We start from the raw sequence: 22377 nt of genomic DNA, 5'->3' as shown, positions 1-22377 counted from the left end.
AGAGGCATGAAGAGGTCAAGAAACATGACCAAAATCCCAACTGGTACCTGATAATGAGCTAGGAGTTGGTTATAGTACTAGTTCATATGAGTATTTGTTGAGCTGAGACAGTTCTACACCAAAGCTCATGATCTCAGATTGCCTCTCAGAATGTTCTGACAACTAGAACCCTGACACATGCTTAAGGTCATTTCCCTCTATAAACGTGCAGACACTTGTTACACTCCAGCAGCCCAGGTCCCAGGCAATATGAGAAGATGTTATTATGGGAATTGGTTCATGTGGTTATGGAGGCTCAGAAGTCCTGCCATCTGCCGTCTGCAGGCTCAGAACCAGGGAATCCATCAGTGTAATTCTGTTAGAGGCTCAAGGCCTTGAGGCAAAGGAACAAATGGTGTAACTTCTAGTCCAACTCTTGAGAAGCATGAGAACTTCGAGGTAGGGGCTGCTAGTATGAGTTTCAGTCTCAAAAACCCAAGAACTAGAAGTTGTCTGATGTCAAGAGAAAATGGGTGTCCCAGGTGAAGAAGGAAATTTACCCTCCCTCTGCTTTTTCTGTTTTATTCTAGCTCTCAGTGGATTACATGACACCATCCTGCATTGGGGAAGCTGAGTTTCTTTACTCAGTTACTGATTCAAATGCTAATCTTTTTAGATTGTCACCAACACACCCAGAAATGTTTCCAGTGTTATGGTTTAGATCTAAAATAGCCCCCAACGCCTCATGTGCTTGGGGACATTATAGTTGACTTGCCGTTAGATAGTGGGCTGTGGTGGGATGGGGCTGGTCACCTTGGGTGTCATGTGGAAGGGGACATTTCCCTTTGGCTTTCCCTTTGGTTGTTGACTTCCTGCTGCCATGACATGAGAAACTTTCCTTCACCAGGCCCTTCTGCTATGTTGTTTCCACCTGGAGCCTACTGACTGGAGACTGAAAATTCTAGAAACTATGAGCAAGTTTAAGTTGTAGGTGTCGTCTTGTGTCTCAGTGATGAGACAGCGACTAAGACAAACTGGACATGTTGGCACATGCCTGCAATCCCAGCACTTGGGAGGCTGAGGCAGGAGGATTGCCATGAGTTTGAGTCTGGGCTGAACTATATAGAGAGACCTCAAAAAAAGTGATGGAAACTGGCAGCTATCTGGGTATCCTCTGGCCAAGTCAAATTGGTACTTAGAACTCTTGAGCATCAAGTTCATACATAAATATGGCAAGTAATTCTTTATCTTTTTTATTTTTATTTTTTAAAATTTCTGGACTAAAATCTCCCATTTGAATTACTTTAATGACTGGTAACTATTACCTATCCTGTTGCTATCTTTGTGTTGTAATTCAAGTCGTTTGATAGAAAAATATATATCCAAGCACAGGATGGAGAGCTGCAACCTGTGGGCCCAGATTGAGCAGGTGTGGAGCTTTCCTGGTGCCATTTAAGAATTTTTTTTTTAAAAAAATATCAGTTATTTAATTAGGTTCTTAGTAAGAAATTTAGGACACTAATTTATGAGGATAAATTCCATTTGTCAGAGCAAAAATGGATCGCAGGTAGTCCCGGAGCTGAGGAACAGCTTTGATTTTTGCTAAAATCTGTGAGTTCACTGCTTTCTGATCCACTTTGCACTGCTCTGAAATCTGGTATCTCTCTTTCTTGGTGTTGAAGATCTCGCCCTCCTGGTGTCTGGGCTTCCGCAGCTTCTTGAAGTAAGCATCAGTGAGGTGTTTGGGGATTTTCACTTTGCTGATATCAATTTTTGTAGCAGTGGCAATGACAGATTTCTGGTGTGTTTTTCGTAGAGGAACACGATTAAGGCTAAGAGGCCCGCCCAGTCACAAGTAGCAAGCCACTGGCCAACTGCTTCAGGAAGATCACTCTCTTGCTTCCGTAATGCCCAGTGAGGATGATCAAGATGGTGCCAGATGCTAGCTTGAGGTGTCTTCACATGTTGACTGAAGGGTTTCTTGCTGTGGCTCAAGAGCTTTTGAGGCACATCTTTAGTAGGGTAGTATCCAGGCATTTTTTGAACCTTAACCACACAGGTACTTCTATTCTTGTCCCCACCAACTGGTTTTGTGATTGCAGCAAGAATTTTCTCCTTGTTTTTCTTCTTAACCTTTGATTTAGCAGCTGTATACTTTCTCTTGTACAAAGCCTTTCTGGAATACATAGAAGATCGGGAGTATCTACCAATTCCTCTAACCAGCACAGGATTTTGGCTGCAGTGGGGCTGCCCCTTCTTGGACTTTTTTGCTTTCACATTACCCTTTTTACCAGTACCACTGGCAGGAACCTTCTTGGCTTTGGGTTTCTTCTCTTTAGTGTCTGGCTTCTCAGTTTTTTCACCTGTCATCTTGCAAGATGGGCCATTTAAGAACATTGGCAAACTCTGAGCAGCCTGAGAGACTATGCTAAGTTCTGACCTTCCTTAGCCCCCCATGCACAGATGTGGAGCTTCCACTGGTGCTGGTCCAAACTTCTAAGAACTTAGGTGGACTCTGAGTGGCCTGCAGGATGCAGGAGAGCTGTGACCTGTTCGCTCAGTGTACATAGGTGTGGAGCTTTCCTGATGCCATTTAAGAATTTTGGCAGTCTCTGGGCAGCCTGCAGGACTCTAGTAAGCTCTGACCTTCCTTAGCACATAGCATGCAGATGTGGAGCTTCTGTTGGTGCTGGTCTAAACTTTTAAGAATTGAGGAAGACTGTGAGTAGCCTGTGGGACACAGAAGGGCTGCAATCTGTGGGCCCATAGTGAGCAGTTGCAGAGCTTTCCTGGAGCCATTTAAAAACTCTTGTCAGACTCTGGGCAGCCTGAAGGCCCCAATGTGGGTGATTACTGGGAGTTTCAAAAATGCCAAAATGCAGGAGCAAAAGGCAATCTCAAATCCTCTTGCCCACCCAGAACAAATACAGGAGACAAAGACATATAAGAACTTGGAAATCACACATCTGAAATTTCTGAAATGATAGCACCTGAAGTAAAGAAGCAGACCCATCAGGCCATAGAAGAAATAAGACCAGAAATAATACCTCAAGTCCAAAAAGAATGGACAACAATCTTGAAAAAATTTCTCAGCACAGCTAAAAAAGACATAGAAAAATAAAGAATAATAGAAAAATATTGTAAACACTGAATGAACAATAAAGGAAAGAATTAGAATGCATGAAAAAGACTCAAACAGATATCCAAGATATTAATAACTGCATGGAAAGCTGGCAAAACTGCTTGAATGAAACTGAAGATAGACTTTCAGACCTTGAAGATAGTGTTCCAGCTAATGTTCATGGAACAAAAGATCTTTTAGAACTAATAAGGAACTAGGAAATAACAATTCAGCAACTACAAGATTATGCAAAGAAAAATAATGTAAGAAGAAAAAGTGTCAATGAAGCAACAGGAGACAGCACAAATGACATAAAAAGATTATTTGCAGAAGTACTAATTTTCCAAACATGAGAAAAGAACCTGACATACAGTAAGTGAGGTATATAAAACTCCACAAAGCCATAATCACAATAAATCTACACCTAGACATATAATAATCAAGATCTCAGAAATTCAGCAAAAGAATAGAACATTAAAACCTACTAGAGAGAAGAAGTATATCACCTACAATGGAAAGCCCATCAGAATCACAGCAGATTTCTTAACACAAACCATCAAATCAAGAAGAGCTTGGAGTGAAGTATTTCAGTTCCTGAAAGAAAATAAATTCCAACCCAGACTGATGTACCCTGAAAAGCTATCTGTCAAATTCAATGGAAAATAAGATCCTTCCATGAAGAAAACAAACAAACAAACAAACAAACAAACAACAAACTGAAGTAATTCATGACCACCAAACCAACCCTAGAAAGAGTACTGACAGATATTCTAGGAAGAGACAGAAGTGATCACAGCTTCAAGAACAACGGAAAGGAACCACCAAGCCGAGCAAGTAATAAAAAAGAGAGAGAACTACAGAACCTATAACAGGAAAATAACATGAGAATGATAAGTTAATACATATAACCGTCCATGTAAATGGCCTCAATTCACCAATCAAAAGAAACAGACTAGCAGAGTGAATTAAGAAACAAAATCCAACAATATGTTGCATACAAGAAACACATTTAACTCAAAAGGAAATTCACAGACTAAAAGTCAAAGGAGGATTGAAAACAATCCTCCATGCCACAGGAAATCAGAAAAAAAGTAGGGGTAGTTATCCTGGTTGCTGACAATATCAAACAAACCAAAAATCAGCTGAAAAGATAAGCAGATCACTAAATACTTGTTAAGGGAAAACTGCAAGATGAACAAATAACAATAATAAGTATATGTGTACCCAATATAGGCACACCCCACTACATAAGACTTTTTTTTTTTTTTTTTTTTTTTCGTACCAGTGATTGAACTCAGGACTCTGCACTTGCCGGGCAAGTGCTTATTCTATTGAGCTATCTCCCTGGGCTGACAAATTTTAACAGACATGAAAAATCAAATGGGCAATAATACAATAGTAATGGGGGATTTTACCCTGCCATTGTCACAAAGAGATAGATCAATTAGGCAAAGAATTAGCAAAGAAATAATAGGAGTAAATCAACTTAGTAGAGCTTTACAGTGTTTCACCCAGCAACAACAGAATGAACATTCTTCTCAGCTGTATACAGGACCTTCTGAAAATAGACCATATAATAGCACACAGAGAATTTTTTTTTGTGTGTGTATGTGTTTGTTTTTTTCTTTTTTGGTGGAACTGGGGATTGAACTCAGGACCTTGTGCTTACCAGGGAAGTGCTTATTCCCCTGAGCCATCTCCCCGGCCCCAGAGAAAAAGCAAAGGAACTGAACTATCCCATGCATACTCTGATCACAGTGCCATAAACCTGGAAATTATTGATAAAAGAAACTACAAAAGTACCATAAACACATGGAAATTAAATAACAACCTCCTAAACAACCTGTGAGTCAAAGTTGAAATTAAAATATTTTCAATCAAGTGAAAATGTAGATACAACTTACCAAAGCCTGTGGGATGCAATGAAAACTGTCTTTAGAGGTAAATTCATAGTGGTAAAATTGCACAGTAGGAAAATGGAATAAGCCCAAATAAATGATCTTATGTTGCACCTTAAGCTCCTAGAAAAAGAAGAGCAAGTCAAGCCCAAAGCTCAAATAAGGCATGAAATTATAAATATTAGAGCAGAAATTAATGCATTGGAGACAAAACAATACAAACAATGAATCAAAGAGTTGATTTCTTGAAAGAATAAACAAGATTGAAAAACTCCTAGCCAACCTAATAAAAAAAAGAAAACCCCCAAATTCATGCAATAAAGAATGAAAATGCAAAAATCACTACAGACCCTAGAGAAATTCAGAAGATCATCAATACCTACTTCCAAAATCTTTACTCTCACAGGATAGAAAATACAGAGGAAACAGACACTTTCCTAGATACATATGAAATGCCAAAGCTGAGTCAAGAAGTTATACAAACTCTGAATAACCCAATAACAAGAAACAAAATTGAAAATGTAATAGAAAATCTACCAACAAAGAAAAGCCCAGGCCCTGATGGATTCATGACAGGACTCTATAAGAAATTTAGAGAAGATTTAATGCCAACTTTCTCGAACTCTTCAATGAAATTGAAAGGGAAGCAATTGTCCCAGACTCATTCCTGGAGATACGTATTACTCTGAGAAAGATCCAAGTTAAAAAGAGAACTACAGACCAATATCTCTAATGAATACAGATGCAAAAATCTTCAATAAAATACTAGCAAACAATTCTGTAAATCATCAAGAAGATTATACATCATCACCAAGTGGGATTCATTCTAGGAATACAGTTATGGTTCAACATATACAAATATATATATGTATATCCACATTGTTAGAAGCAAGAACAATAACTACATGATCATTTCAATAGATTCAGAAAAAGCTTTTAACGAAGTCCAACCCTCATTCATGATAAAGCCCCTACAGAGAATTGGAATAGATGGTCTATATCTCAACCTGTTAAAAGCCATCTATGAGAAACCAACAGCCAACATCATACTAAATGGGCAAAAACTGAAAGCCTCAACTTTAAGATCAGGAACAAGACAAGGTTGTCCACCGTCTCCACTCCCTTTCAGTATAGTTCTGGAGTCATTAGCTTGAGCAATTAGACAAGAGAGAGAAACAAAAGGAATCAGGATTGGAAAAGAAGAAGTGAAATTATCATTATTTGCAGAGGACACAGTACTCTATAAAGAGGACCATAAATACTTCACTCAGAGTCTTGTAGATTTAATTACCAAATTCAGCAACATAGCATGACACAAAGGCAACACCCAAAAATCAGTAACATGTTTGTACACAAAGAATGAACATACTGAGAGAGAAATTAGGAAAACTATGACTTTCACAATAACATTCAAAAAATGAAGTACTTAGGAGACAGTCTCACAAAGGATATAAAAGATTTATACAGTGAAAATTATGATACTCTGAGAAAGAGATTGAAGAGGATTTGAGAAAATGGAAAAATATTCCAAGCTCCTGAATAGAAAGAACCAACATTATGAAAATGGCCATATTCACAAAATTCTTATGTAGATTCAATGCCATCCTGATTAAAATACCATTAGTATACCTCACAGAGATAGAGAAAACTTCCCTCAAATTCATTTGGAATCAGAAGAGACCCAGAATATCAAAAGCAATTCTAGGCAACAGAAGAAAGGCAGGAGGTGTCACAGTTCCAACCTGAAACTATACTATAAAGCTATTGTGATAAAATCAGCATGGTACTGGTATAGAGACAGACCTGAGGATCAGTGGAACAGATTAGAAGATTGAGACACAACTGCAAGCACACTCAGCCCTTTTATCTTTGATAAGGGGCCAAACAGGTTCACTGGAAGAAAGATAGCCTCTTTAATAAATGGTGCTGCAAACACTGGCTTTCCACATGCTGAATACTGAAACTAGACCCATGCCTGTCACCATGCACAAAGCTACAGTCAAAATGGATCAAAGATTTAAATCTTAAAACAAATACTAAACCTTCTGGAAGAAAATATAGGTAGAAATCTTAAAGACATAGGAGTAGGTAGAGAGTTCATTAACAAAAACCAAACTGCACTGGAAATATTTCAAAGAATTAACAACTAGGATCTCACCTTTTTGAAAAATTTTCCACTTCACAGCAAATCTCCAACAGAGTAAAAAGAAAGCCAAAAAACTGGGAAAAAATTATAACTGACCATCCCTCAATCAAAGGCCTTCTATCTAGGATATACAAAGAATTAAAAAACAATCAGGCCCCCCAATTCAAAGACCCAATCCAAAAATGAGTATCTAAGATGAATATACACTTCTCAGAGGAAAAAATGAAAATGGCAAGTAAATACATGAAAAAGTGTTCAACACCACTGGTCATTGAAGAAATGCAGATTAAAACAACACTGAGATTCAATATCACCCAAGCAATAATGACTAATATAAAGAAGTCAGCCAATATCAAATGCTGGAGCAGCTGCAGCGAAAAAGAAATCCTTCTGTACTGTTGGTGGGAGTGCAGACTGGTACAACCACTACAGAAATCAGTGTGAAGCTTTCTTCAAAAACTAGGATTGGAGATCCCTTTCAAGCCAGCTATTCCTCTCCTGGGTATTTTCCAGAAGGACTGAAAACCTCATCTTATAACAATATATATGCACCCATGTTTATAGCAGCACAATTTGTTGTAGCTAAATCCTGGAAACAGCTCAGATGCCCCTCAACTGAAGAATGGATACAGAAGATGTGGTATTTTTCCACAATGGAGTATTATTCAGCTACAGAATGGTATAAATTTGAGTCTTTGCCAGTAAATGGGTGCAACTAGAGAACATACTCTTAAGTGAAATAAATAAGACCTGCATGTGCAACCATTGTGTTGTCTCCTTAGTGTGAGAACTTGAAAGAGAAAAATGGAATCTGAAGGGTATGAGAGACACTGGTAAAAGGGAATGAACTTATTCAAAAGGAAAGAGTTACTGAGTTGAGAAAGACAGCAGAGGGAGTGGGGAAAAGAGATCTATCTATGTATGTAAGGAGGATGCTTTTGACAACTATAATGTGCATTTCTGCTGATTTATGGAAAGCATCAGTTAATGATTTAATTTGTTTCATCTCCTTTTTCAGTTGTTTGTACTTTTTCTCTTCTTAATTTCTTATACATTTCTTTCTTATTCCAATTTTACATGCATCTATCTGATAATAAGAATAACTGGTTAGGGCTGGTGAGATGGCTCAGTGGTCTAAAGCACCTACTTAGAACAAGCTTTGCAAAGCACAGGGACCACGGTTCAATCCCCCAGCACCACATGCCAACCAGCCCCACTCCCTGGTGGGCTGAGCTGGCCACACACACATAAATAAATAAAATAAAAAAAAAAGAATAACTGGTTAGAAAACAGCGCTAATGTATTACAACTAATATGTTTTTATTATAATTTGTACGCTTTTTAAAAGGAAAAAAAAAAACACACACAACGTAGAGCCCTTAAAGTCCAGTGTGGCATCCCAATGGGGAGATGGCTCACTGAGACCATCCTTTTTCTCTGTGTCTGTATTGGATCTGAACTTGTTGCAGTAGCTATTCAAGTGACATCTATCGAATCACATTTTTCTTGTGTTTCAGATGTTTCCTCTGAGGCCCTCAAGAATTATGCAGATAGGCTTGGTAAACTTGCCTGTGGTGGTTGCTCGACCCTATGGGTGGCCCCAGAAGTTCCTTCCCACTCTGTGCATTTATGCTGCTATTGGCATCAAGACAGTGAGGTTATTTGTCAGCCTTCTGCATCCGCGTTGGCTTTTGGCTCACTGGGATCAATCGGAGGTGGCAAAGGTGGTGCTCTGGGACTTCTTAACATAGATCTTAGGGAAACTGCTGGTGTCTACTTTCTAATTACTGGACCCCCTGATATGCCTGCTGTGAGAGAGAAGCCCAGGACAGAAGAAGAGGCCATGTGGAGGAGAACCACGGCAGATCCCTTGCCAGCAACAGCTGAGGGCCCATATTGCACAGACTGCACGAGGGTGGTGTCCTTCCGCTCCATCAAGCTCCTGCATGACTTCAGCTCTGGCTGACGTCACATAGGACAGAAACTCCGCCCCAATGAGCCAAGTCCTTGCATGAAATGGTCAGTGATACTCAAATACTTGTTATTTTAAACTAGCACTTGTAGGCTACAGTAGTAGGCAATTGAAACAATCTTCATATCTCTAAATACCATGTTTATATGGTTACTTCTTTGAATACTAGTCCTTTAGATATAATTTTTGTCATTGCTAATATTTTAGGGATGTAATTTCATTGAAGACCAATGAAATTATAAAGCAATACAATGATAAAGCAGTGGAAATAATAAAGCAATACAATGTGATACAATAATGAACTCAAAGATGGATTCAAAGTCCTAAAACTGAAATTTGTAAGAGAAAACAAGAGGAAAATCTCCTTGACATTGCTATGACAATAACTTTTTTGGATAGGACCTAAAAAGATAAGCAACAAAAGCAAACATAAACAGTAATCTTACATCAAACTAAAAAAGCTTCTGTATAGACAAGAAAACAAGTAATAACATGAAAAAGCTACCTAAGGTTGGGAGAGAAATCTTAGCAAATAATACATCTGTTAAAGAGTTAATGTCCTCAATAGGTAATGAATCATACACCTTATACTTGATTTTAAAATAGGCAAGAAATTTAAATACTTTTGTAAAGAAGATATACAAATACCAAACAGTTATATGAAAAAGTGCTCAATATCACTAATTAGCATAGAAATATAACTCAAATCTACAATGAGATATCGCCTTATGCCTGTTAGAATGGATATAAAACAGATATCAGATGTTGGCAAGGATGTGGAGAAAATGGGACTTTGCTTATTGTGGGTAGGAATGTAAAGTGATAAAACCAGTATGGAAATCAGTATTATAGTTCCTAAAAAATTAAAATTAGAACTACCATGTGCTCCAGTAGTCTCATTTCTGCACATAGTCCAAGGGAAATTAAATCAGTATCTTGTAGAGATACCTGGACATTCGCTTTTATGACAGGATAATTCACAATGGGAAAGATACCGAATCAACCTAGATATTTGAGGTATACATATCCAGTGGCATATTAGCTTAAAAAGGAAATCCTTCTACTAGTGACAACATTGATGAACTCTAGGTTCTAGATGAACCTAGAGAACCTAATTTTTCACATTACTCTAAGTGAAAGACCTTGAAAGCATAGAGACAAAAGATACCACAAGGTCATTAGTCTAATATGTAAGACAGAGAAACAGTCAACCAGTACTTATGTATCAGTAAGGAATATGCTTTACTGGAAGTAACAAAATTATAACCAGTCACAGTTTGAATAATTAAGGGATTTATTTGGTCACCTGGCATGAACTGTAGTGGTGGATGTCCAAGACTGGTGTGGTACCTAAACAATGTCATCAAAAGGGGCTGGAGAGATAGCTCAGTAGAATAAGTGCTTGCCTGGCAAGCGCAAGGGCCTGAGTTCAATCCCCGATTCCACAAACAAAACAACAACAAAAACCTAAACAATGTCATCAAAAGGGGCTGGAGAGATAGCTCAGTAGAATAAGTGCTTGCCTGGCAAGCGCAAGGGCCTGAGTTCAATCCCCGATTCCACAAACAAAACAAAACAACAAAAACCTAAACAATGTCATCAAAGATTGAGGATCTTTTGTCATGCTTCTCTGCAAGCCTTCTCAGTACCATTCAGTCTCATAGTTTTGAGATGGTTGCTGTGGCTCCAAACATGAATTTCTTCCAGAAAAAAAGTGAAGAAGTGAGGAGGTAAAAGAAACCCTCTCCAGGATCTTCACCCTACTGTGGCATGGTTATCCTTGAATATGCAATTATTTTCGGCTTCTAAGTAGAGGAAAACAGAGAGAAGGAAGATTGAGATAGGTGTTCAAAGGACCCATCTACAAGCCACAACATCATAAGGACAAAAGTAGCATTCAAAAGAATCACATAGGGCCTCAACAGACTAAAGTGCCTGGTTAGGTAGAGCGCAGTGGCCAGGGTTCAATCCCAGGCGTGTGGTGCCGGCCCTGCCCCCTGGGGCACTCTGAGATGGCAATTGAGACTGGGCATGGTGGTGCGCACCTGTAATCCCAGTGCTTGGCAGGCTGAAAACAGGAGTATCACTGGGTCTGATCTGTGTAGCGAGACCCTGTATACTTTGTACTAAATACATAAAAAAAAAAAAAACAAAAACAAAAAAAACAAAAAAACCCCAAAACAAAACAAAAAACCAGCAAAGGAATCACATAGCTCCACTGTGGAAGGTGAGGAAAGGCTTCTATGTAGAAGGGACAAATGTGCTGATATTTAGTGTGAGCTGGCCAGCCAGGTCAGCAGGAGGCCAAGACACCAGGGGCAGGGCATAGAGGACACACAGAGGTGGGGAGGACTGAGACCTATGATGGCCTTGGCTAATCACAGAGTACAAGTCTGTAGTGATGACAGCCAAAGCAGCAGGAGACAGCTAGAGTACAAACAAGCATGGTCTGAAAGCCATGTGAAAGGCTGTGGATTTGGCCAGGCTGGTAACATGAAAATTTATTTTAGCCGTGGGCAGGAATGATTGTATTTTGTGTTAAAAAAAAAAAAAAAAAAAAAGCAGCAAACAGATTATTAGTCAACTGAGACTCCAGTCAGGAAAGAAGTTCAAGCTTATCAGGGCCTGACTCTAAGCAATAGCAGTGTACAGGGAGAAGTGTACAGAGTTGTGAAGCATTAGGAAAGAAAAACTGAGGGCTGATGAGGTAGCTCAGCAGACTGAGCACCTGCATGGGCAAGCGCAGGACTGCTGCGCCACATGCTGCGCCAACCCTGCCCAAGGGCGTGCTGAGCCAGCTACTGGGACCAGGCATGGTGAGGCAGGCCTGTAACCCGAGCTCCAGGGAGGCTGGAAACAGGAGGATCACTATGAGCCCGAGCTGCGTAGGGGGACCCTGTACCAAATACATTAAAAAAAAAAAAAAGGAAGAGAAATTGACATATACTCAACTGGTTGTTTATGTGTATAAAAAAGATTCAGGCTTGATTCCTAGGCCTTTGGCTTAGACAGAGGGAAAGAGATGGAGGCATTCATCAAAGCAGTAAGGATAGGAGGAAGAATAAGCATCAGAGGACATGGATATTTGAGATGGGAGCCCAGAAGATCTGATCCAATCTCGTGTTAATCCACATGTCAGAACTGATTCCTCTGCCTCCAGCCTTTTCTTGGTTCATGTATTTGCCACCCTGAGACATTAACAATTCCTTCAGAAAACACTATATAATGTCCTTCCCTTGTTTAATTAATATCATTACAGTACAGTTTTCTGTACTGCTGTGCTTGAAACTTCCTATGTGTATGACACAGCTAAAGGCTTTACATCCCTGATTTCATTCATTGTCACTGTTTAAGGTAAATACTGCAGCTGTCCTCAGTCCGGAGGGCTCACGGGTGAAGCAGCTTTCCAAAGCCTCTCACCTAGTAAGGCCCTGGCCTGGGCTTTTAATTGGCCTGGTCCACTTGGGTGTAGAGCCTGTTTCATGAGCCACTATATGGCATCATATTTTGTGCTTAAGTGACTGTTGGGCTTCCTATCCTTAAAAACATTTTATACATGCAATACTGTTATTCTATTCTTCCTAACAATTATAAAAGGTTCTTTGGGATGAGTATGTTCTTTTATTATGTAAAGGACGAATCAAAACACAGAGACCATCAAGGAATCATATTCATCAATTAATCCATCATTTATTTTATAATTACTTATGGATCACTAATGAGAGGAATTCAGATGTGTTTAAGGCTCTTTCTCCATGCTATGACTATTTAAGGGAACTAGAATTTGGGCAGTGCAGTTCTGTACTTTTCATGGAAGGGAAGGACTGTTTACAAAGAGGTTTGGGATTGTAGTAAGTGGAGTAATAGCAAATTCCAACCGTCCTCCAATTCACCTTTCCTTTCCACCTTTTACCTGGTAGCTTCTTAGAAATTGATTTCTAAAACATAGGCTGGCATTTGGCAGCTGTGGAAGAGCTATTAGATTTTGTGATCTGTGTTATTTCATTGAGAAGGCAGAAGTAGGAGGAAATGACAGGGGCATCCGTATCAGCTGAATATAAGATTGCTTTAAAAAAAAGATGGTTACTGTGAAGAATGGGATAGAATTTCCCAGTATCCATAGCTTTCCTCCTTTCTCCATACAACACATAGACTCTCAAGCCCTCTGGCCTAGGACTGTGTAAAAAATGGATGATATTTCATGGCTTCCAGTGATTATGTTGCCATGGGTGATGTGGTCCCGTATAGGTTTCCAGGTTTTAGTGTACAGTGAACCAAGAATTGCGTGTGGCATTGTAATGCAAAGAAAAAGCAGCAAGGTGTAACGAAGTTTAATCTGGTTGTTGTGTATTCAGAGGCATCAGGCTTGCACTAGTGGAAAGAAAAATGGCGTGAGCATTGAACGTGTTGGGTGTAAGAATTTAAAATGTTGATCTGGATCTAGGGTACTTCTCATTGGGTCTTTAGAACGTGACTGACAGTATGATTGACAAGGTGCTGAGTCATGTCAGTTGTATCTGTCATGCATGTGATTTCCCACAATTCACTCTGTTATAATTGGATGTATGAGGTGCAGTGCATGTGCAGGAACTTTCAATGAGCTCCAAGTGAAGAAGTGTTACTCTAGGTCAGTGATGGAGAACCTGTTGTGGGTGCTGCAGCGGGGCTGTTTGTATCACTGAAAACTCCAAAAGGTGTGCATCACTGCTAGGGTTGTGCCAGAGAACCTGGCGCATATGTGTCTTATCTGTACCTTCATGTAGTAGACCAGGACAAAGGTCTAGGGGTTGGCCCTGGAGTATCGCCCAGGTTCAGTTGAAAGGAGGGAAGTGGTTCCAGAACCCCAGCTGTACTATCTATACAGAGGCAGGTTGCTTAACAATCTGCCTTTTTAACAACAGTTCAGACATAAGACTGAGGTATGGTGTTCAAACTTATGACCTGCTGTTCAGACTTATGACCCTCATGCAGACTTACAATGCAAGAACAAGGGGCTGTGCGGCCTTCTTGTGGCTCCTACAGGACTGCACTGTAATTTCTGCTGCTTGCATGGTATGGCACAGTGCCACGGCTTTATGCTGTTATATGTCATAGCGCTGCATGTAAGAGTTATAAAAAGAAAGCAGAGTTCTCCAGTTGGAGTTTCCTTTGACCATTGCTTTTTCTGAATATTGCCTTATACATAATGCCCTATTTCCAATTCCCCATTTAGTGATTGATTTGATTAACAGCCTACTTGTAGAAACTCAACCTGTTCGTTAAATGAGGAATGTCTGTGTTAATAAGACTAATCTTAATTTAATTTTATGCTGCTTTAAGATGCTAACTTGGATTTAGATGCTAGATGGGAGCGTGCATTTGCTCGGTATATGTTGTGTGCCCTTGCTGTCCCAGCCACCAGGCTGGGTGAGAAAATATCTGTTCCTCCTCCTGACAGGAGGGAAAGAGAAAAAAGAAGAGTGAAAGAAAAAGAAAGAGAAATAAAGACTTGACTTTTAAGGTTCTTCCAAATTTAGGAAACTGATTTTGGGCATTTGGGTATCTCATCTTGTTGCCGATTCACATGTGTTACTCCTGGTGTTGGTGGAGGGGCAGATGTTTGAAATACCACGTTCTAACAATAGCTTTAAAATCAGACCTTCTTTTCCTTTCTTATCTTACCAAACACCTTTACTTGTTCCCTATCTTATAAAATGGCTCATAACTGCACCTGTTAAAGGTCAAAGAGGGCATGTGTGGTGAATTGTGGGTGGCGCTGGGTGGAAGCCAGCTGTCGGCCTTCCAAGCATCCGCACAATGTGCCGCTATCCTGGTGGATGTAGTAGCATCTGCTCTTCAGTTTTACATTTCCAGAAAGACCATTTTATCTGTGCTTCAGAACTTATCTGACTCATGGAGATTGACTCGTGCTCATTAAACTCAAAAGAAAACCCAGAATTCTAATTAGTTAATTTATAATGAGAAATAAAATTTTTAAACACACTAGACAGTCATGTCAGCCTAATAAAAGCCTTCTCTCCCTCTAAGAAACCATATGGGAAGCCAGATTATAATCAGAATGTGGTTTAGTGTTTGGAATCTGAGCCAGGGGAGTTGGTTACATGATTACAATGATTAATGGCCTTAGACTCCGAATGTCTGATTGTAAGAGCAGTCTTTCAGTTGTGGATTAAAATGATGTAGGACAAAAAAGGAGAGTTTATTAAAAGAGTACTGGGTATTTCATAGAACAATCATAGTCTATGTGGAACTTGACTTCAGGATTAACTGGGCTTGGGAATAGAAATCTGTCCAGATTCTCTTCCTACTGGCTGCTTTCATTCCCTCTGAGGATCAACTTCTTCCACACAGTGAGGACAGGACATCTCTTGGTTCCTGTCCTGGACAAGTGACTGGCGCTTTCCTGTTTTTATCCCCAGAAGAGAAACTAAAGGAGAGCCCTAAACACGTGTGGGCTGGGGCTGGTAATCAGACCTACCAACTGCAAGCAGAGATGGGCCAGGCAGAGCAGAAGGGCCCAGTGTAGGCTTGCCCCGGCAGCTCCAGACACACTAATTAGTCATTCTGGGCGGCCAGTGAATCCAGGTGGCGCATGGTCATCAATGTACTGCAGCTCTGCTTCCAGAAATAGATTGATTCATGAGCCATGACACCTCCTTCCCTAGGTGGACATTAACGCTGGGCATTAAGACCTATGATGTTCACCTTCAGCCTGGCAAGATATTGCTCCTAATAGTGTATGACCAACACATTCCTTACTGTCTTCATAAAATTGGGATTAAAGTGACCAACCTAATGGACGTGGACTGACACGTCTTTACTGTTCTGTTTTACATGTCATAAATTACTGGATTTGCACGTGAATTTTAAGACTGAATTTGTTTTCAAATATTACTTAGTCATTCTGGTTCTTCAACTGTGAATTGACTGTTTATAATCTGTCCAGTTTTCTATTGGGATTTGATCTCTTAGAGATTTGTAGGCATTTGAATGAATTGATTATGGATACTAAATATGTTTTGGTTAAGAGCACAATGAGTATCTTCTTCTAATCTTATGACTTTTCTCGGTGAATGCTTACTGTACCTTTTGATAAAGAGAAGTTTTAAATTGTAATCTAGGCCCATATATGAAATGTAAAATTTAAACCTTTTAGAAGTTTTATACATTTGTATAACATATATAATATATGCATGCGTGTAATAGTTTTATTAGACTAGTAAATCAGCACCATTTGATCCAACTAATATTTCCCAACAAATTTATAAAGCTATTTTCATGCCATATCAAATTCCTGCACTTAAGTAGATTTATTTCTGAGCTCTATATCCTATTTTGCTGGATATAGAGCAAATATATAGAGTGATGTATCTAGACTGATACTTTGTGTTCAATACTCTGGCTTTGTGTTAAACCTTGACATCTAGTAGCATAAGTTTAACTATTTTGTTCTTTCTCTGAGTTATCGCTCCTCTCATTGCATGGAGTCATATAACTGTTAGGATTGCTTGTCACGTTCCATAAAATACATTGTTTGTGCTTGGATTTGCAGTAAGTTAAATTTACTAGATGAAAATAATCCCTAGCATCGTATTGAACCATCTCATTTATAAAGTAATTCTTCTATGTCCAACAAAATATCATTTTATAAGTAAATATCTTGCATATCTTTAGTATGTATTCTCACAGGAAGCTTAGACATATTGTTATAATGATAAATAAAACTTTCCACTTTAATTACATGTTCCAATTTCCTTTTTTTCCTTCTTTCTTTCTTTTTTTTTTTTTTCAAGAGTCAGAATAACTTTATTCCCTTTGGAGGGTGGTCAAGTGACGTTAGACCTTCTGGCAGTGCCCCTTGGTGCCGGTGGCCTTGGTGACCGTAAGCATGTTGGAGTGCATTGTCTTGCTCAGGGGCCTGCCCTCGTTCACTGTGGTGATGTCGCCGATCTGGACTTCCCTGAAGCAGGGGGACAGGTGCACCGACATGTTCTTGTGGCGCTTCTCAAAGCGATTGTATTTGCGGATGTAGTGGAGATAGTCTCTTAGATGGTCCTCTTGGTCACCACGCCAGACAGGATCCACCCCCGGATGGAGATGTTACCAGTAGAGGGGCATTTCTCATCAGTATAGGCGCCCTCGATGGCCTCTCTGGGGGTCTTGAAGCCCAGACCCATGTTCTTGTAGTCCCTAGGGAGCTTTTCTTTGCCAGTTTCTCCCAGAAAGGAGAGAGAGAGAGAAAAAAAAAGAGACATGTTCCAATTTCTTATTGCCATTTTGTGTAATGATCTTGTATCCAACAACCTTGTTGAACTAGCTTTTGTTATAATTTATTGGATTTTAAAAATTTAGGAAATCTTTTCAGCTGTGGAAGAGGAAAATGTTTCTTACTCTATTCTAATATTATACTTAATTTTCTTCTTTTAAATTGCATTTTCTAGGATCTGCAGTATATTTTTTTCAAAAGGCTGATTCAAGTCTTCTTGGTTGGGAGTATTTCCGGAGAAAATTTTTATGAACTAATTTTGTTTTTCATTTACTGTGTTCTTCTCATAGTAATGTTACCCTGTTTTGCTTATGAAATATGTGTCTTTCCTCCACCAGGTAGATAATTCTAGGTTAATTCTACCTCAGGGAAATGAGTTTGGGAAGTGTGTTCCACATTTCAGTTCAAGAGTGCCCTCTACTGTTAGGATACTGAAATTTTATTAATGTTGCCTGTTGGGTGGTGGCAAGTGGGGGGAAGGCCTACTGATCATGTGACATCTTATAATTGTATGATCCTTCATTTCTGATGTTTGGCCTTTTGCTTTTGTTTGTCTTCCTAGTTGCCCTCCTCTTTCCCAGAGGCACTGCCTTCCCAAGACCGCTGTTCTGGACTTTCGTACTTGGAAAACCAAGGCTCCCATGCTCTAACCTTAAGCCTGTTCTCAGGTGTGCCCTACCCCTCTCGGGGGAGGATGCTGTCTCCTGGAGCCGGCGTTCTCTGTGTCCTACCCCTTCTAAGTACCTGCGACCTTTTCCTCTCTTCCACAACACCTTTGCCTTCTTCAGCTCCAGCGTGGCCATTGATCTGGCTCTGCAGACTGGCCTGTTCTACTTACTGCCACGTAAACCAAGGACTGTGATGTCGAAGGACAACATGACAGCAATTTGAAGATTCAAATTGGCTTTTGTTTGTACTTAAGAATTGGGCAGCATCTCATCCTATAAAATAAAATGAGTGTTCTGATGCGCTGAGCAGCGATGTTTGTTTCCATACATAGAGAAGGCTAAAGTACGCAGAACTAGAACAAAAAGCTGTTGTTTCGTAATTATTTTATTATTTTCCTTGTAAAGGTTAGAGTAGAGGGTCTCTGTCTCTTCTGATTTCTTGGAAGATAAATTAATTTTGCCTGGTAGCATGGAATTAAGCACAAGTGAGTACTATTTACCAATAGATTTTTTTATTGTTATTATGCTTTGCAGGTGGTGTTTTGTTGTTCATCTATGTGGTTTTGGAAAATAGACCTATGTAGAGATTTGCATTTAAGGAAGCCAAGAGTAAGGAATGTGTTACACTTGCTCTGTGATTGTAGATTTGTTATTTTGTCTCTGTGATTTGGATTCTTTCTGCCTTACATATTTTGTTAGATTATTAATTTAGGATTATATATCTTCTTCATGACTTGTTCCTTTAATAAGTGAATAATAATATGTATAGTAGTTTTTGTCTAAGCCCCTTATATCTGTTACTGACATGATTTTTTGGGTTACTATTTGCTGTTTATATATTATTTGTATATTATTACTTTCAAACTTTTAAAGTGTGTATCTTTTGTAAAGCACACGGTTGGGCATTTAAACATATACCTCAATGTTAATATTTTGTCTGAGAAGATAGTTTCACTGATGAGTCTAATCTTTGTATTTTCATTGTGATTACTAAAACATTTAATTTTATGATTCTAATTTATCTTATGATCAGAAATTATTTTCCCTGTTCTTTTAAATTTATTTTCCTTCTTATTGTATTGGTAACTCTCTCAAATTTTTCTCATCCCCTTATTTGCTGGTTTGAAAATCACATTTCTAATTTTTGTCCCTCAAAATTTAGTGTGCACATAGCTCAGTGGATTAAAGCTCCTGCTTAGGCAGACGCAGGGGCTGGGGGTTCGATCCCCAGGCCTGCCATACCCCCACCCCAGGGCGCACTAAGATGGCAATTGAGACTGATCATGGGGGCACCGGCCTGTAATCCCAGGGCTTGGGAGACTGAAAACAGGAGAATCACTGTGAGTCCGATCTACGTAGTGAGACCCTGAACACCCTGTAGACCCTGCCCTAAAAAAAAATAAAAAATAAAAAAATAAAAATCTAGTGTGCATTGGAATCACCTGGGCAGATTGTTAAACTATGCGTTTTGTGGCCCATCCACAGATTTTCCAATTCAGTAGGTTTAGAGTAGGATCTGGGTACAGCTGGCCCTCCATAGCCAAAGGTTTCACATACAGAGATTCAATCAATCACAGTTGAAAATATTTTTTGAAATATTGAAAATATTATGTCTATACTGGACATGCACATAATATTTGTTATTATCTTGTTGAATTTTCTAAGGACTCTAGTTGGTTTCTCTGACCATCTATCTATTCCTATAATATAGCCAGGAACAGAAGTAATGTTTTCATTTCTCACTGGAGAATAGTTTTTGTTTTATGCTAAGTTCCAAACAAAGAGAAATTGTCAATAAAGCTTCTCTGTGCTGGTAGTTGGGCTTTGTCTGGTCTTAAAGGTAGTCTTTGCTGATTCTTTATTGTAAACTGGACTTTCGCCTTCACCTTATGTGAACCCGAAGCCACTTCCTTACTCTTCTTATTTATTTTTTAGTTTTTTTTTTTTTTTTGGCAGGACCAGGGATTGAACTCAGGCCCTTGCGCTTGCCAGGGAGGTGCTTATTCCACTGAGCCATCTCCCCAGCCCCACTTACTCTTGACGTGCACTTACAACTCCACCTCTAGGCTCGAGGCCTTAGTTTTAGGGTTTCCCATGGTGATGAGCATCCTTTTCCTTTGTAAAGCCTCAGGGTTTCCTCTTGAGCTTGGCTAGGCTTGTACATGTGCATAGGGTTTAATGCAACATTTCTGTGGGTTTCATGGGGTGGTGGCTGAGGACTCTTCATGATCTCAGCCTACCTAATTGTACTGTGTTATCTCTTCAGCTGTCACCCAGCAGAGGACATGACAAAGAGGTTTAGAGTCAAGGGAGGGTGGCAGAGAGAACTGATGGAATGCAGAGCACCTGAGCTCAGGGCTTGGCCCTTGGTGGCCAGAGGTCTTTAGTGCAAAGCAGCAGGAGATGGGGCTGCAGTGGACGTAACCGAGGAAGGGTGGCCTCGTGGTGGTGGTAGAACTATAATGATGGCCTGGGACAGTTGTGGCATTTAAACATTTACTAGCACCAGTCCTTCCAGAGATGTTATTTCCTATAAAGTATATATCCCTAAAAATTTAAAATACCTTTCTTTTTGGAGTTTTTCTCAAATATTGACTTCTCTTTTAGGTATGATTTGACAACATACTCGGAAGACTATGTCCCACACTATGATTATCAGCCACGTGTGAGTACAAGAACCATATTCCAACATTTATTTATTTATGTACTTCAGATGACTCGGTAGATGCAGGTTCAATAGTCTTGGGAAGGAAGGAGAAATTGCTAAGATTTATGATATTTTATATTTATTTAGACATATTAACTGTGAGAATCACTAGAATATTTTATGGTTGTGATTTAATTTTGGAAATTTACAGATTTTGGGAAAATAACGCAGTGTCCAGAATTACCAGTCACTTTATTCCTCAGCATGCTTATTACCCTTTACCTGAAGCCTAATTTATCTGGAATGAGAAGCCATCTGTCTGTTCACTTGTATCGTGTAGACAAATATAGAAGTGTGGCGTAATTTACCTACAGAGAACAGTTGTGTTGATTTTTAAAAGTACAATATATAATAGGAATATATTTGTACTTTATACAGAAGAATGTTTATGTTGCTTAGAATGTGTGAAGCCTTGGGTTTGATAACCAGCATTACCAGAACAACCAACAACAATAAAAGAATTGTGCAACAGAAACAAAACAAGCCTCCTTGCTATTAGCCTTGCTTTAGAAGTCTTACCAGTGGAGTAGACATGGGATGGAAATAAGGAATTTAACTATTAAAGGAGAGAGGAAGAAAATCATCTTCAGATATGTGACTACTTAGAAGAACCAAGATATTAAACTAAGAAGTAATTAAAATGAATAAAATAATATCTTTGCTTCCTATCAACACTAATCAGATACAAGGATAGGTTCCATAATTTGTGCTGCTGATTTTTACTGGTCTACTGAAAGGGACAGTTAATGCTTAATTTTTTTCTTCTTTTTTCTTTGTTTTTGATTAATTTTGCATGCTCATATCTGGTCATCTGAACAACTAATTTGAAAATGACAATATGCAGTATAACAACCATTGTTGAATTTCTATCATTTTGTTTAGTGAAATTCTGTAGTTTCTGATGCTTCTTATACTTTTTTCTCTTTAAAAAAGAAAAATTAAAACAAATTATAAAAGAAAAACCTAAAAATCATTATTGCAACACCAATTTAAAACATTTTTATGAGGAAAATTTTACTACAATTCAATACAACCAAAAAAGATGTGACAATTCATCTTCCAAGATGATAACCTTTCCTTGTGTATCGGTTACTTCCTCAGGGGGAAGTGACTGTTCCAGAACCTGGCTGTCTGGTCATTGATGTGATCAGTAGTGTGGCAGGGGTGACTGCCAGATGTAAGCCTCAGCTTAATTAAGAGGACTGCTTCTGCTTCTCAAACCCCTGAGCAATCATGGGAAAAATCCAGACTGAGGTGCTTGGCCTGCGAGCTAGGAGGCCATCTTGGGTTTCCAACTTGATTAGGCCCAGCTGGTAACTGTCGTTGCCATGGGACCACCCTCCACAAACACAGAGGAGATTGAAGCATGAAGGACTTTTGTAGGAAAAAAAAAACCCCAAAACTAAAAGGTAATGGAGGCAGAAATCTTGAATAAAAGGGAATAGCTAACACTTTATAAAAATGGAAAACTAAGTATAAAGTTATAAGTGTAATATAACTATAACTAAAACCCCCATGGTTTTGTTTTCTATCAGAATTTAAGACTGAGAATTATGTAAAGGAGTATAGAGATTAGAATAAACATTTTTGAAAAGTGGCAATAAAGGATTTATGACTATA

General features: G+C 39.1%; 1 protein-coding gene and 1 pseudogene across 1 annotated transcript in view; one reads left to right on the top strand and one right to left on the bottom strand.

Annotated features, from left to right (window-relative positions):
- Nucleotides 1-22377, top strand: part of CUNH9orf135 (chromosome unknown C9orf135 homolog) — a 99312-nt gene that overhangs the window by 57139 nt on the left and 19796 nt on the right. The window contains exon 5 of the mRNA XM_004637207.2: nucleotides 20658-20715. Within this exon, the coding sequence (XP_004637264.1) occupies nucleotides 20658-20715 (58 nt within the window). The remainder of the gene's footprint in view (nucleotides 1-20657; nucleotides 20716-22377) is intronic.
- LOC105742964 lies at nucleotides 16953-17371 on the bottom strand (annotated as a pseudogene).

This window comes from Octodon degus, unplaced genomic scaffold (genome assembly GCF_000260255.1).
Source record: "Octodon degus isolate 3935 unplaced genomic scaffold, OctDeg1.0 scaffold00087, whole genome shotgun sequence".
Classification (NCBI taxonomy): Eukaryota; Metazoa; Chordata; class Mammalia; order Rodentia; family Octodontidae; genus Octodon; species Octodon degus.
This window is presented reverse-complemented; position numbering and strand designations above follow the sequence as displayed.